We start from the raw sequence: 16,258 nt of genomic DNA on the forward strand, positions 1-16,258 counted from the left end.
CAACTATTCACTTGTCACACAAACGATCCATCACATAGCTAACCATGACAATAAACTTCCATGAGGTAAAGAAGGAGAATGCTTACATCGTAGCAGCCAAACTTGTTGTAGATATTAGCAGTGGCACCCTGTATGGAAAAAAAACAGAGAATTGATATGATTCTTTGTTTTGGTCTGCTGGTAAATGGAATTTAATGGCATACAATAATATAGGTTGAGGACAACTGAAGTGGATGCAGCTGGGGGTGGGGGGTGGGAGGTTGAATATATACAGAATACAGAACTCCCACAAAGGCTGCCTAGATTTTCAACTACAATAATTGCACAGGGACAATGTTTTAAATGAGAACAGAAAAATGTCTGCTTACCGCAAGGCATCCTCCACCTTTCTTTACACCTCCTTGGTACACTATAACTCCCTGTAAAGGAAGTAAGGACAGGTTATTTCATTGTCAAAGACTTTATTCAATGCAGGCATAGAAAACTGCAGTGCCTTCATCACAATCCATCCAGTTTGGAGGGGATGGGGAAGCTTGCTTGAGAGTACAGCTGCTGTCCTTGGGAGCGACACGTGTAATCTGCAAAGACCCTGGAAACTGTCTTGGTGTAAAAGGGAGAACGAAACCCACTGGACGCTTCAAGTGTCTTCCTTGCTTTTGAGATAGGTGAAGGACAAGAAGAGCTTTCATTTCCCCCTGTTCAGTCTTCATCCTCTTGCTCTAAATGACTAATTCACAACCAGGGCAAAGTGACAAGGGGACGCTGTTGCCTGTTGGTGTCTTGGAGATAATGGATGCTTCCAGGTGGGGACTTAATTTGCAAACACATTGTTGGCATTTTTCAGTGTATCAGATTTTCTCCAGAAAGGGTAAATCTGAATTCAGTTGTGGTGGGTGGGGGTTGGCATTTTGATGCCTTGGTGGGTACTAGCTTGGGGACCCCAATCTAAAATATTATTAACTGGCCACAGAAAAGGTTCAGTAGCAGCCCAGAAGCTGGCTCCCTCGCATTTATCCTTTAAAAGCCCAAACTGTGGAGTCTAACAAAGCAAATACCTTTGGGACAGAAATAGCTTTGCGTGCTGTTAAGACTGGTACATAAATGTGGAAAATATAAGGGCATGGAATGCAACACATGGAAAACAAGGTAGCGTGAGAAGAACAAAGGTGGCAGCAGTGAATTACTTCTATGCAATTCGCGTCGGACTATGTAGGTGCATATTTTCACAGAAGTGCACTAATTCACACAAGGAGTCACCGGAAGGAATCGCCGTACTCTTGTTTGTCTGTGTAAGTGTAAATTTCTGCTCTGAGCAGTTGGGTGTGGTTGTGCAAGACCCAAGATTATCGTGAAGACGAGTGAGCCTATGAAATTGGTAACATATTGGGGAAAGCGGAGCTTACCTGGCCTTGAGTGCTACTACCCTGAGAGGAAAACGTTGAACCCTGTAAAGCAAAAAGGAACGAAAATGTGATGCTCTGTCCATCAAGCACAACTGTTAAGTAACAGAATTTCCACAACCCTCCTTCATGGCATGAACAGGACACAATGGCTTACTCAGCTTATCCTGTGTTTTATTTCACATCATTCTGCTGCTCTGCATCATTTGAGCAGTAATTCCACCAACTCTCCCTTGAACTCAATGGGATTTGCTTCCACATAAGCAGGCATTACTTAACTTGAGTTGCTCACATGATAAATGTGTGTACAGTTCAAATTATTATTATTATTATTATTATTATTATTATTATTATTTATACCCCACCCATTCTGGGTTTCTCCAGCCACTCTGGGCGGCTTCCAACCGAATATTAAAAACAATACAGCATCAGACATTAAAAACTTCCCTAAACAGGGCCGCCTTCAGTTGTCTTTTAAAAGTAAAATAGTTGTTTATTGCCTTGACATCGGCTGGGAGGGCATTCCAACAGGGCAGGGGCCACTACTGAGAAGGCCCTCTGCCTGTCAGCTTGATGGGCAAGGAGGAGCAATATGAAGAAGGGCCGCATGTCACTCAGTGGCAGAACACCTGCACTGAGTGCAGAAGGTCCTGATTCCCAATATGTCTGGATAAAGCTGGGAACATCTCCTGTCTGAAACCCAAAAGGGCCCTCTGCCAGTCAGCTTGATGGGCCAACAGCTTGACTTGGTATAAGGCAATGCCCCATGTTTCAAATATTGGACTCACCTGCCCTAGATTCATGTTTGAGTCTTGTGAACAGAGGCCATGTCTGCCCGAGAATAGCCTCTGTTCACAATACCGCTGTGTGGCATTTTTGTCAAGTATAAGTATCTGCATACACTGACAACAAAAATTAGCAGTGGTAATATTTATAGCAGTGATCCCAGTATATGGGGTGGCTTGGGGGCATAGCTGTCAACGTTTCCCTTTTTTTAAGGGAAATTCCCTTATTCCGAATAGTATTCCTCGCAAGAAAAGGGAAAAAGATGACAGCTATGCTTGGGGGAAGTTCAATAGAGAGAGACAGAGAGTATGTGTAAAGGTAAAGGAAATAACTTTCAGCAAATAATAGAAAGGCTATCAAAGGGCTGACATTGTCATTTGTGCCGTATATTTTGAAAAAACGAGCACTTACCTGGGCACACTTGCTGCTGCCTACATGAGCTCCGCCCTGCAAGCAATAAAAGGCATTTGACATTTAGCAAATGTAGTACAGTTTCAGGTTTAGTGAAAGGGGGGGAGGAGAAATTCCAAAGAAAAGGCATTCCAAAGAAAAACAGAAGCAGGAAGGTGGAGACAGGAAGTTGGAGCCACCCGCATTTCCTGTTCCTTCCCTTCTCCTTCATTGCATTAGGGCAGATGTAGGCAAAGGTTTCAGCACAAGAAAAGGTGTCAGAGAAGAAAAATACCGTCATTCTGCCGGCTGAGAACCATTTTGCTGCTTTTAAATGCACAGTAATGGACACAATGCATTAAAAAGGCAGTTGTGTCAATAAGGGGTATCATGGGAAATAAGGAGTTCAAGGATACTTACTGGTCCACAGTCTATTTTTATGGTAACGGACTGTAAAGAAACAAAAATAATTACAATTTAGGAAAAGGGCTTGTGCTACAGCTTTTTTTTAAGCTGTGCGTATCATTGACATAAAAATAAATCACGTGAACAGGTTCTGTCGCATGACTGTATGAGGATCAGAGACTACATAGCGTGTGAACCAGAGGAACATGGAGTGATACAGCTGTCCCTTCTACATGTACAGATGTCGTAATCACAAGTGCTCATCCTATCTAACCACACAATCCACACTTAGACTTTTCTCGCTGGTTGTGCAATCTGTGGGAACATTTGTTCGCCGTCTGGGCCAAATTCCAGTCACAATTAAGGGGAAAGTGCATGAAAATATCAAAGATTTATCTGCTTTTTATTTCAGCATACCTTCTTCCTACTTTTTGACGATACATTGGCTTTTTTAGTGTCATCTTCAAGTTTTGTCTCATTGGAAAGCTTAGGAAACAGGACTATGCTAGGAACCAGCCAGTACGTTTCAGCATCTTGAAAAACAGTCGCGCTGGAAAGAAAATGCAGTTTTTAATAGGTCATGGTTTGGATCAGAATGGGTTTTTTGTGTAGTGTCAATAACAGGTTTTGCCTTATTGCTCTAAGGTAGAATTTCTGGTTGCAGTTTTTCCCATTAAATCCGAATGTATGCATATTTCTTCTATTTTTAACGGACTGTTGTTATTCACCAAAACTATAATATCACATGATATGTCACACCATTCTGACATATAAATAATTTGTTGAATCAAACCTCTCCTCCCTCCCTCCCCTCCACTTTTCTAATACTTTCTTCTCCATCTACCCAGGATTATTAATAAATTCACATTCTATCTTAAGAGTGTGATTGAATGCAGGCTCCATCATCAGCCAAGCTTTTGCTCCCTGGTTTTGTTTACTGTCTAGCCTGATGATGAGTTCTGGAGACCTCAGAAGTTTGCACACTATTTTGTACCATTTCGGTTGGCCCTAATGTACATATTCAATGAATCACCACACCAGCAAACCAGATGGATCACTATGTCATATGTTGGGCGGCCAGATGGGGGAAGAGACAGCTCTTCCTGAGCCTTTAATAGTTGTGCAGAAGGGGGAGTTTCAACAGGTGTGGCTTGCATGTCACCCTATTTATATGTCTATCAAAAACATGCAACTTTCCCTGCATGCAGTATTATAATATTTAATCTGAATGCCAAGCTGAAGTTTAAAAAAAAAATACTCCCAAAACTAGAGGATGTTTGTGAGTATCAGAGAAATTTTTGGATTAAAAAATAAAACCCAAAGAAACAGAAAATCATAACGAGGCTTAATCCTTTCTAATATGCACTTACATAAACTGAACCTTTTTAGCATCAGGTGAAACCCAAAGAGATGATATGTTGCGCTTCTCTTCTGAGTCCTTGTGAATTAATGCTGAATTCTGAAAAATTAAAGACAAGCGTTAAGATTATTCGTTCATTTTTAGACATTTACTGAACTTGCTTCTTTGAAGGAAATGTCTTAACAGCAGCACTGGAGACAGAACTCCGGTTTACTTTTTGCAAGGTTACTGAGTAGTATATAAATAGGCAAAATAAAAATAGGTACTCCAGAAAATGACAAAACAAGGCATTCAACAGCACTGTAATGCCCTCTCACATGCTCTTGATGTGCAACTCAGATGTGTTTTTCTGCATTGCTAGCGTTGTATAATAAAATATTCCCATTGTGTTTTCTGCAGAAGCTCATTATTGTGCTTTGCTTTGTGTCAGGACCATATAAGGTTTTTTTTCTGTCCTAGGTAAGGTTTCTTCTGTCCTTTGTAGAGATTACAAAAAATGAGACTATTCCCCATGGGTCACATGGAGAGCTGGCCATGCTGCAAAACACTGTTTCTGTCAGTTTGAATTGCATCTCCCTAAGGTGCTGTCTTGCTTTCTTTTAAAGTGGTGCTAATGGCCCAGCCCTGGGGAATCACCATGGAGTCATTACCAAGCACACAGAACAGAATGCTACAAGGTTGGAACACTGAATGAAATCCAGTGGTTTGACGCAAACAAAATTATCCTTTCCCCTCAGGTGAACAGTTGACAAGATGCCTTTCCCACCCACTGCGTGATCCAGAGCTTTGTACTCATAAGTACAGATCAGACTCCTGCGAAAATAAATGTCCCCATTTGCTATTTGATTTTAAGAGGCTGAGCCCTGCAAAGGCAGCCCAGTGAGGACAACTGTGCATGTGCAGACGCCATACACACTCTACGCAGGCTCACATAGTAAGAGAGTGGTGCCTGTTGTCGAAATGTTATTCCCTATTATAAACACATCCCTGCTTCATCCTCATTAAGTATAACAGCAGCTGTATTCATTCATAAATATATTGCAACGGTCCCAATATTTATTCTTGGGGGGAATCCAATGCTTATTTCCCGCTATTGCGAAAGTGATTTGTTTATTACTGCCGTTCTGGGGTTAAATCAAAGGTTGTCTTCCCTCTAGACAGCTCTGACTGATGTCCCACTAAGAATCCTTTTTCATGTAGCTTATTGTGTAATGTACCAGACAGATTTCCTCTAGATGGGACCAACAAATTCAACCATGTTAAATAGCCAAGCTGAAGGAGTAAACACATACCGTCATGTTGTAACAGTCGTGGGTCTGTGTATTTGGATCCGTGACTTGAAACGAACCAACAGGGATGTTCTCATCAATGTCTCGGGCTTGTAGCATAAACCATTTAAATCCAGCTCCGGATGCTCCTTGTATGTCGACTGGAGAAACACAGAACATGAGAATCATAAGTGTAACATATTTTGCATTCTGTTTCAATAGTACTGACCATAATATATGGGTGGTTGGCCTCACTTACGCCTCTCCACATTGCCTTAATTTCAGTAATATGGGACATTTTTAGCTGCCGTAGCTAAATCCATAATATTTCTATTAAAGCAGAAATAGGAGTTATGCAATGTATTTTCTGGTTTCCAAATTCCATTCCGGCAAAAAGACCGGTGATGGCATGGAGAAAATTCCCTGCTCCACAAGGTGTCCACTACATATCAGTCGCTTATCAGAAGAATACAAGCACTATCATGAGTAATTTAAAACAGCCATTTTAAAGAAGCATCTCTATAATACCCCAATGCACAGGTTGTAAAAGCAGGAAAAATATGGACACTTTTAGGGAATTAAAGTTATAGTCTACTTTGCTATAGTAATTTGGCATACAAACCAACAAGTTGGTCTCATAAGACACATTATCTTCTCATAACTCACCATCCATCTTATTCCAGTCACCTTCTTTCCAAGAAAGTGTTCAGAATAAGAAGGATGGTGAACTATAGCAAAATTTGCAGAGAAAGAGAGGACCCTTATGTAACATACCTTTTATTTCACTTCCTGGGTCATACACCTCTGATGGCACAGAAATGGAATAGGGCAATTCAGATTCCTGAGGCTGAGCTGGGTCGTCGGGCAACAGAGTTCCACAGTCTATTGAAAAATTCCTGTACGTAGCGCTGAAGACTCTTGACATGAAGACGCCACAGAGCAGAAGCACAACCAAGTGGTACCTCTCCATCTTGAGGGGGAACGGAAAACAAGAAATAGTTGAGCAGAAGTCTAGTGACCAAAGCAGTAAAGGTAAAGGTACCCCTGACTGTTAGGTCCAGTTGCGGATGACTCTAGAGTTGCAGCGCTCATCTCGCTCTATAGGCTGAGGGAGCCGGCGTTTGTCCGCAGACAGCTTGACTAAGCCGCTTCTGGCAAGCATGACTAAGCCGCTTCTGGCGAACCAGAGCAGCACACGGAAACGCCGTTTACCTTCCTGCCAGAGTGGTACCTATTTATCTACTTTCGAACTGCTAGGTTGGCAGGAGCAGGGACCGAGCAATGGGAGCTCACCCCGTCACGGGGATTCGAAGCGCCAACCTTCTGATCGGCAAGCCCTAGGCTCTGTGGTTTAGACCACAGCGCCACCCGCGTCCCTATGACCAAAGCAGTAAGCAAACACAAATGGCACGGCTCTCGTAGTAGCCTACCTCTTGGGTCAAAGTATGAGGTGATGACACTCTGATACACTACAGTACACCTGGAGCCCACCATTGGCCTAGGCAATTTTGGCAGTAAGTAAAGGGCTGGAGTGGAAGCTGTCGTTTTATTGAGGGACCCGAGGAAACATAGAGAAGTGGTCTAAGCAGAGACAGTATGGTGTCATTACAACAGCTTCAACCTCAGACTGAGTCCTACCAGAACGTTTCTGGTCTATCTTGTGTTCAGAGAAAGCTTGAATCCTACATAACATCTCAGCTTCAACTAGTCCAGATTCTAGCATCCTAGAACCACTAGGAAAACACAGAGTGTGCTATGTCGGTTGTGGTACCTTGCATTGCAGGTTGGCCACTCACATTACAGGATGTTGATAACAAAACATCCTGCTCAGGCATCATCTTTCAGGTAGCTCACCTATATGCAATATCTATTCTGCATAGCCATCAAGCCTGACTGTCCTGATTAAGAAGGTGGCTGAGGGTGTTTTCATACGTCAAGTTTAAATTGCCTTGCCCTGAAATCAATGCCTAATGTGAATGCAAAACTGGCAAATGATCAGAACAGGCATTCCGTTTCTCCTTCTCAGCTTATTGCCTTTGAACAACAATGGCATAAATGGTGCACGAAGGCTTCAGTGCGCATTTGATTTCCTTGTGTGCAGTCTTAAGACATATTGACTTAATTGACACAAAACTATATTAAATTCAAAATGAGGAATAACTGGCTAAGTTGTTATGGAGTTAAGAATAAGGTTCAGAAAGTTATAAAGGACAGGAAAGCATGAAAATCAGTTATGATGACAATGCACGAAAAGCTGGTATCATTTTAGGCTTTTATCATCTAAGCCAATGCTAAGCAACTTCATTGTGTATAATTCTAGACAATGAAAATGAATGAGCTTTTTCTGCCTCAATGAAAAATGTAAGTGAGAGGCATATCAGTTTTCAACTACCGTATTTTTTGCTCTATAGGACGCACTTTTCCCCTTCAAAAATGAAGGGGAAATGTGTGTGCGTCCTATGGAGCGAAGACGCCATAGCCCCGCAACCCTCTCTTGGCTGGAGAGGTGACTCGCGGCTTTAGAGGCTCCTGCCATAGCCGCGCGTCACCTCTCCAGCCGGGAGAGCACGCGTGGGGCTAAAGCAGCCCCCCGCGATCCTCTCCTGGCTGGAGAGGTGACGCGCGGCTATGGCAGGAGCCTCTCCGCTGCGTCTTTCCGCTGCTCCCTGACCTGCTCTTTGGGGCTGGTGGTGGGCTTCCCTCCGCCAGCCCCAAAGAGCAGGTCGAAAGGAACCTGAAGCCTGGAGAGCGAGAGGGGTCAGTGCACACCGACCCCTCTCGCTCTCCAGGCTCCCAAGGTAGCCGCCTGAATGCACCTTAAACGGCACCTTGTTTTAGAGGGGGAAAACAAGAGGGGGGAAGTTCTCCCCCTCTCTGTGCAGCGCCTCCTGCCGCTTCACTGAAGGGGCGCTGGGCAGAGAGGGGGAGATTTTTTTTTCTTGTTCTCCCCCCTCTAAAACAAAGTGCGTCCTTTTGTCCGGTGTGTCCTATGGTGCGAAAAATACGGTATTTTGAAAGCATCTCAGCCAAAAAGGGGAAACAACTGCCCGCAACAGCCACCAAAGACAGTGCAAGCAGCAAATTGAGCAATACATTAAAAATATGTGAATTTTATTAAATTTAATAATCAATATTAAGGGGGTAGGAAATCAGCAAATGTAGTAGCAGTTTAACTGGAGGACAGAAACGGGATCTGCTCAGCGGGTCAAATCCCTAATTTCCGCACCCCCAGTGAATCACCTTTGACAGCTGAGCAGAACAACTCCCCAGTTGTTGTTGTTGTTATTTCTATACCACCCTATATCCGAAATCACCAGCCATCATAATCACACCAGGTGATTGATCAACCAAAGCCTATTTGTGGGAAGTTATTTGGATTCAACAGTGTGCATCTTTTTACCCCAGGAAGGTTTTGTAAGAAAGGCTGGACAGGAATTTTTAAAAAAGAAATTTGTGGTTTCATGACAGCCTTCTCTAAGTTGTTAATCACATTGCCTTAACAATTATGACTGCTTTCACCTTTTGCATCATGTGTGCAGTGAATCCACCGAAATCTTTTAACACGTAAATCCTTACAAAGCAACCCAACTTGATGTTTCACCTTAAGTGAACGATCCTCTTTTCTGTTTTCCTGATTCTTATTTATGAGGACTCACATCAGCTGAGAACCTGCACTGACATGTTCGATTCAGAGCTCAGGGCATATTAATTTCCTTTAAAGGATTCCATTCATACTCAGCACCGCCTGATTCTTCCCATACCCACTGGAAAGCTACTCTCACATCCTTCATTTAATACTCCAGGGCCTGACAATGAACATAGCCACGCTTCCTCTTGTCCTGCTGCTTCCCGCCCTCCACCAGGGGAAACCACTCAATCAGAGCAAATGGCAATTCGGGTTTTCTCCGGATTAACGTCTGCTCTGAGTTAGCACTAAAGAGTGGGTTTTCCCTGGGAAAGGGGCGGGCAAAGGGAAAACCGCTCGGACTCTTGCTTTCTAGGCACAGGAGAAGCAGAAGTGTGGACAAGCCCAATGTTCAACATTCTCTTTCTTTTTAGGTACAATTTTTCAGATGGACAGATGGACAGATCCACACAGGCTTATGGAGGAAGTGGATTTTGCACACGTAGGGTAAACAGTGGGGTTTTCCTGGGAAAAGCAGTGGGACAAAAGATCAACATTATGGACCCATGCCTAGAAATCATGGGTGATGCCTAGAAAACCTGGATGAGCCTTTATTCAGCATACTGGATGTACTCAGTATTGCAATCACTCATTACATCTCTAGAAGAAGAAGAGGAGGAGGAGGAGGAGTTTGGATTTGATATCCCGCTTTATCACTACCCGAAGGAGTCTCAAAGCGGCTAGCATTCTCCTTTCCCTTCCTCCCCCACAACAAACACTCTGTGAGGTGAGTGAGGCTGAGAGACTTCAGAGAAGTGTGACTGGCCCAAGGTCACCCAGCAGTTGCATGTGGAGGAGTGGAGATGCGAACCCGATTCACCAGATTACAAGTCCACTGCTGTTAACAACTACAGCACACTGGCTGCCGCATGGTCCCTAACTGGAGCCTGTGTCAATTCCCCTGACTGTCCACATGGGAAGAAAGGGGGGTTGCTTTTTTAGCAGGACCTGCAAAGGAGACACTGTTTGCCAAGTCCCTGTGCAATGTCGACACAAGGTTCTACATTTTCAAGGTGGAGGAAAGTTTCCTGAAGCAAAGCGAAAGGAATACACTTGCTGTCGGATCCTACAAAAATCACAAAGAGAGTGAGAAGAGTTTTGGATTTGATATCCCGCCTTTCACTCCCCTTCAGGAGTCTCAAAGCGGCTAACAATCTCCTTTCCCTTCCTCCCCCACAACAAACACTCTGTGAGGTGAGTGGGGCTGAGAGACTTCACAGAAGTGTGACTGGCCCAAGGTCACCCAGCAGCTGCAGGTGGAGGAGCGGAGACGCGAACCCGGTTTCCCAGATTACGTGACTACCGCTCTTAACCACTACACCACACTGGCTCTCAAGCAGCATATAATTTATTTTTTGCACGTAGGAGCAATATAGAACCAATATTAATGGCAAGGGGAGCACTGGGTCCAATGAAGGCACAGCTCTATGTTATATACGGGAGGGGCGGGCTAAGCCTGCTCCCTGGTGGCCCATGCCCTCTTGTGATTTGCTGATTAGGTGATCGGACGGGACTAGTTACCCAGGCAGCAAGCTTAATCCCAGAGGCTTCCTTTGCTGCCTGGGAAACGGTCCCTGGGACTTCCCATGTCAGATTCTATTGCGCGCAGGAATGGCAGTCCGCAATGGCACCCATCAGAGACAGTGAGTGGACATAGAACCACCGATAAAGACAATGAATGCTAAGGATGTCAGTGGGTTGCATATGGACATAGAAGTCGTTTGCACTTTTTCTTTGTAATTTCTGAAATGAGTGCTTTCTTAACGGGTGCAAGATTTTAAACCACCAAGAAATTGATGCATCTATTGTGGCATGAGTTTTAGTTGGCAGAAACCTACCCCCATGAGACGGATGCCATGAAGGAGATGGTGAAAATGCTGGATATAGACCCATGTGCATCTACACAAACACACAGAGGGGCCCAGTTTGCAAAAATGTTTGCAAAATGCACGAATAACAAAAGCAGAATCATAGTACATGAGTCGATCAACAGAAGTAAAGCAGATTCGGATCAGTGAGGGGCATCAACAAGATCTAGGTGGGACCAAGCACATCTTCTGATCCCCATTTCGGATATTATAAAGGAGTATGGGTGAGTTGTGCTTCCCCATCCCCTGCTTAAGACCACTTCGGCAAATTCAAATCCCAAAGCTAGCAAACAAGATCCATGGGCTGCTGGAGTCTTCTGGCAGCTGTGTTTTAGGTTCACAAGCTAAAGTGACAACAGAAACCAAGCAGCCATGGGAACAAGTCACAGTGTCAGCAGAAAAAGGAGGAGGTTGCAAAGGCTGTGATGAAAGAACTGAGTCATGCCAGGGGAACAGCCCAGGAGGACCTGCTTAAGCTTTGCCGTTGTCACAATCGATGCAAGGTAGTGAGCAATCAGACGCCTGGAGGAACAATGACCATCCCTATGAAACAAAAGGGATGGAGACTGTTTCGCTCTCGGGTGCCAAGGGAACTCATTCACATGGGATGTTCCGCATGGATTTATGTTCAGGTATCAGTGTGGTAGGTGTGGCTGCTCGCTTTCCTGTGGGTACAACCACTTGACCCACCTCTAATTAAATCTTAAGTACGGCATGTGGGTGCTGCTCTTTTAAGTGCTGTGATAAACAGCGATTTCGTATGAGCTAGTCTCTGTGTTGTTGAGATCTTTCCCTCTGACTCATAACTCCTAAGTAATGAGCCTCTCTGTTCTGGTCTGAAATGTGACATTTAAATCGGACAGGTTTGGGAAATGGGAGCTTTGAAATAATTCTAAACCTGAACTTTGTACTATCTTCCTTCCTTCTTGACCTGGAGGTGAAGGAGCAAAACACAGCATCCCTGACCACAATCAGCTGAAAGGACCACTTCATATACTGCGGTTGTTGGTGTGTGTGTTTGTTTAGGTAAGTATAGCCTAAGATGGTTTAAGAGTACACATAAAAATGTGAAGTGTAAATGTGACAAACGTCAGCATCATTTCAGCTAGCGTTTGTTGCATTTTACATGTGCAGTTAGCATTTGCATGTTCTGGTCCTGCAGGGACATGAGGGTGGGGCAGGGGACCTTGTGTCCTTGTTCTTCTCCAAGCAATGGGCTGGACTGGAGGAGAGGCAATTGCCCACTCTACCCAAAACGGAAAGGAAACTCAAGTATGGCTGAGAGAGCTTGATTAGTGCATGGCTGTTTGGCCATACAGAAGAGTACAGAAGAACTAGGATTATATTCCAAATCAAGACGTGGGGAATTATTTCCCTCTGCAAATCCATATGCCTGACCAACTTTCCAGATCACTTCATGAATCTGATGAAGTTTTCTGTAGATCTCAAATGTTTATGCCACAATAAATGTGATAGGCTCTTAAGTTCACCTCCGGACGATCGGTATTTTTGCGGTAGGGATTCGATTGCATGGCAGAAATTAAGTCTTGCACAATTAAAATGGATTAAAATCCTCTGGTGCAACAAATCTCCACTCCCTTTTTTTAAAAAAGGTAATCTTGCAGTTAGGAAAGCAAAGTGCACCAAAAAGAATAGGTTAGTGACTGGTTGATAAGAAGACATACAACTTCCCTACAGGGAAACCAGGACTGATTGCTCTGTTAAAGGTGGACATTGTATAATCTCCATGCAAGCTTTGTGCCAGCAAATCAGGATGAGTGTTCATTAAACAGGAGTCCTATGATGCCACAGGCCTTTTGATTATATTTGCTACAACCAGCTCAACCCCGTTTTATACCATTGCCAATTCCAGAACCTCAAAATTCTTCGTTGTTCTTTCCAGAACTCTTGAAGAGGCAGGATGTCCCGTGCTCAGGTTTGCTAGGCTGGCTGCTGTGGTAGGTGAAGGTGGCAGCAAGTGGTTTGCTATGTGCCCACTCTTGCAGAGGACATAGCATTGGGCAGGATCTCAATCACAGGGATGGGGAACCCCATGTTGGATCTTGAGGTGATGCACCAAGCAGCCCATCACAGCTCCCGTGGAGCTCAGCCTGGTGTCACTCAACTCAGGTTGCCAGAGGCATCCCGTGCATGACTTGCACCATGTTAGATCCTCCCCACTGGTTAACTCCCATGACATTCCTCAGCTGGCATTCTGGGATGGGTTTTCTGTGAAAAGAACATCAGACGTTTGCAGCAGAGAACATGCCATGCCAATCCCACAATTATGTTGTGGCCTATTTTAACCCACATTTGTCTTATTGTAGCCTGGCCTTGTCTCTAAAGCAGCTTAATGTGCCTGCCCCACAACTCCTGCACTCCCTCAGCTTTTTCTCACAGCAGCGCCACAAGCCACTTCACCTCAGGAAAACGTCTGTGGATGTTTTCATGCCTGCCATGTCCATCTTCTCAACTTTGGGCACCAATGACCTTAGGTCTATCAACTGCCCTTCACACCACTCAGCCTTATTAAAGCTATGTAATCTTTCCCTCTTCTCTCTGTCCCTTTCAGCTTCTGCTTTCATGTGCAAACAAACAACAACAACACCGTAGCAGCCTTTCCCAGTCATTTTTATTTTGTCAGTAATGTTGCTTGAGGAGGGGTTGCAACCAGGGCAGGAAGGAAATATAAAACCAAAACTCCTTTGCACATCGAAGCATCCCTGACTGGGGCAACCACAGCAAATAAGGCAGAGTAAACCTTCTCTCTAGACTTCTACCTCATTCTGCCCTCACAATTACCCAAGAGATTGCTGCTGCCCATGCTGGGCACTGCCAACACAGTCAAAATCAGAGTTGCACTGAGGGACATAAGAACACAAGAAGGATCTGCTAGATCAGACCGTTGGGTCAAACATTCTGTTCTCACAGTAGCCAACCAAGTGTCCATACCAAGTCACTAGCAACTTGAGTGCAACTTGCATTCTCCCTACCTGCGGCTTCCAGCAACTCCTATCTAGAAGGATATTGCCTCTGACAGTGGAGGTAGAACATCGCCACCAGAGTTGGAACCCCAGATTCTCATTTGTTTGCTTCACATGTCTACCAACCCTGGCTCATACAATTAACAGGTGAGGTGGTAAATATATTCTGTATCTACAGTCTATGTTCCACTCAAATTGCATAGCCAGGGACTGAATGCCCCTCCATATGCAAAGCAAATATTATTATTATTATTATTATTATTATTATTATTATTATTATTATTATTATTATTAATATATACCCTGCCCATCTGGCTGGGTTTAGACACACAAAAGTAGATGTTGGGGGAAACGACTAAAGAATTGTCTTTTCCCTGATATTTTAATTTTGCATGCAGTGATTTCCCCTCTACCCACCCACGGGAAGGTATTCAACCATACAATTACTCCCCTCCACCCCTCGTAACACACACATTATGAAGTTTTACCACTTCACCTACAGCAGTTTCAAACTTGTTTCTCTGGGCCACACTTCAGGGGGAAAAAGTTGCTCGTTCCCCACACCAATTTTTTTATTGATAAGCAAGACAATGGAAAACACAACTAGGGTTGCCCTCAGTCTCACTTGATCCTCTTCCTCTCTTTTTCAAAAGATATTCATATCCATATTCTGCAAATATTTTTTTTAAAAAATTGATACTATACTACACTGAAATATCCTTCCTTTGATTGTCATTAATCTTCCTGCCATACTTGCCACACCAGTCAGGCTTGCCAAACCATTGGAGAACCACTGACACACAGCTGGAACTAATCCACAAATGGTTGTGTTCTTCCATTATAAAAAATAAGAATCTTGTGCAAAGAGACAATGCATAATATTACAAAGGATGTTTGGAGATTTAAAAAAAATAAATTGGACTTTTTGATTCAGGCCTGAAAATAAATGTTAACCAAAAGGAAATGGGTGACATTCACATGGAAAGAAATGTATCCAGAATTTCGTAAAAACTATCACAGAAGGAAACACTACAGACATTGAATTGGCCAAACTGTGCAAATGGGAAATAAATGCTGTACTATATTTTGTCCTTGTATTGAAAGCATTCCGAGTCTTATTGCCCTCAACCATAGACAGCACTGTCGAATCATTTACACAAAGCATCCAACCACTTATAATTTAGCATTACTTCATAGCAATATATATGCTTACATATACAACAGCCTCAGCTGCAGGCAGTGGCGTAGCGTGGGTTGTCAGCACCCAGGGCAAGGCAAGTAATTTGCGCCCCCTAACCCGTGGATTTGCGCCCCCTAACCCTAACCCCCAGATGTTGCGCCCGGTGTGGCCGGCCCTCCCTGCACCCCCCACGCTACGCCACTGGCTGCAGGCATTAGAAAATTTCATCCCTATGGAGAAAACCTAAATAAGAGCACCCTCAAGAAGCAAAAGAAGCCACATGCTTTTTTGTTTTTGACATTGTCCCAATTGCATATTTCTCAGCCAGCTTTCTACCCAGCTTCAATATTTCTTAGCATAGCACATCCTTTCCCTTTAGGAATGAAATCACTCTAGAATATCCCATTAAAGCAAACTGTGGTGACAAAGGGAGCAGGTGAAACCTCTCCTCCTCCTCTCCTCCTCCTCCTCCTTCCCACAAATTCCAACCAACACACCTTGTTTCTGGAGTGCAGATCAGCTGTGAGCAACTCCTGTGGTCAGTGTGCAGCAAGTGTACAGCCCTGGAGTGCAACAGCTGAGCTAAGAATGGCAAGGAAAGCCTGTCAGAGGTGGGTGGATACACCAATCACAAGCAGGGCGGAGAAAGGAAGCCAGCCAATCACAGACACTGGTATCACCTCCTCAACAATTAGGACAGAGCAGGTGGAATCCTCCATCAAAGTGTGGCAATAGCCATTCGCGCTGTTCATGACTCACTCCTTCTCTGACCTTAAAACCACCTGTGTTGAAACTGTGAGATTTAAAAATGGAGCCTAGGGAGAGATTTGTTTCCAGCCAAGGTTTCTGGTTGGAATGGAAGAGAAGGTGACAGGAAACCCAAGTGTTTACACATTTTGTTGGCATCTCAAATGAAAAATCATTTTGAACCT

At 44.0% G+C, this 16,258-nt stretch overlaps 1 protein-coding gene and 1 long non-coding RNA gene across 51 annotated transcripts in view; one reads left to right on the forward strand and one right to left on the reverse strand.

Annotated features, from left to right (window-relative positions):
* The window catches only part of LOC309535054 (uncharacterized protein), a 68,577-nt gene extending 52,663 nt beyond the window's left edge, over positions 1-15,914 (reverse strand). For all 50 annotated transcript variants that reach the window (XM_082227759.1, XM_082227755.1, XM_082227744.1 and 47 more), the window contains exons 1-10: positions 15,824-15,914; positions 6,384-6,579; positions 5,634-5,770; positions 4,352-4,440; positions 3,399-3,531; positions 2,997-3,026; positions 2,598-2,633; positions 1,404-1,445; positions 369-419; positions 87-128 (exon numbers count right to left, since the gene is read on the reverse strand). In XM_082227759.1, the coding sequence (XP_082083885.1) occupies positions 87-128; positions 369-419; positions 1,404-1,445; positions 2,598-2,633; positions 2,997-3,026; positions 3,399-3,531; positions 4,352-4,440; positions 5,634-5,770; positions 6,384-6,579 (756 nt within the window). In that variant the 5' untranslated portion in view covers positions 15,824-15,914. The remainder of the gene's footprint in view (positions 1-86; positions 129-368; positions 420-1,403; positions 1,446-2,597; positions 2,634-2,996; positions 3,027-3,398; positions 3,532-4,351; positions 4,441-5,633; positions 5,771-6,383; positions 6,580-15,823) is intronic.
* Positions 11,007-14,388, forward strand: LOC309535211. Its single transcript, XR_014221120.1, has 3 exons — positions 11,007-11,805; positions 12,100-12,188; positions 13,735-14,388. It is a non-coding gene; the product is annotated as an uncharacterized lncRNA (long non-coding RNA).
* Positions 15,915-16,258: the final 344 nt, after the last annotated feature.

The sequence above is a fragment of the Podarcis vaucheri genome (assembly GCF_965113315.1).
Source record: "Podarcis vaucheri genome assembly, chromosome: 6".
Taxonomy (NCBI): Eukaryota; Metazoa; Chordata; class Lepidosauria; order Squamata; family Lacertidae; genus Podarcis; species Podarcis vaucheri.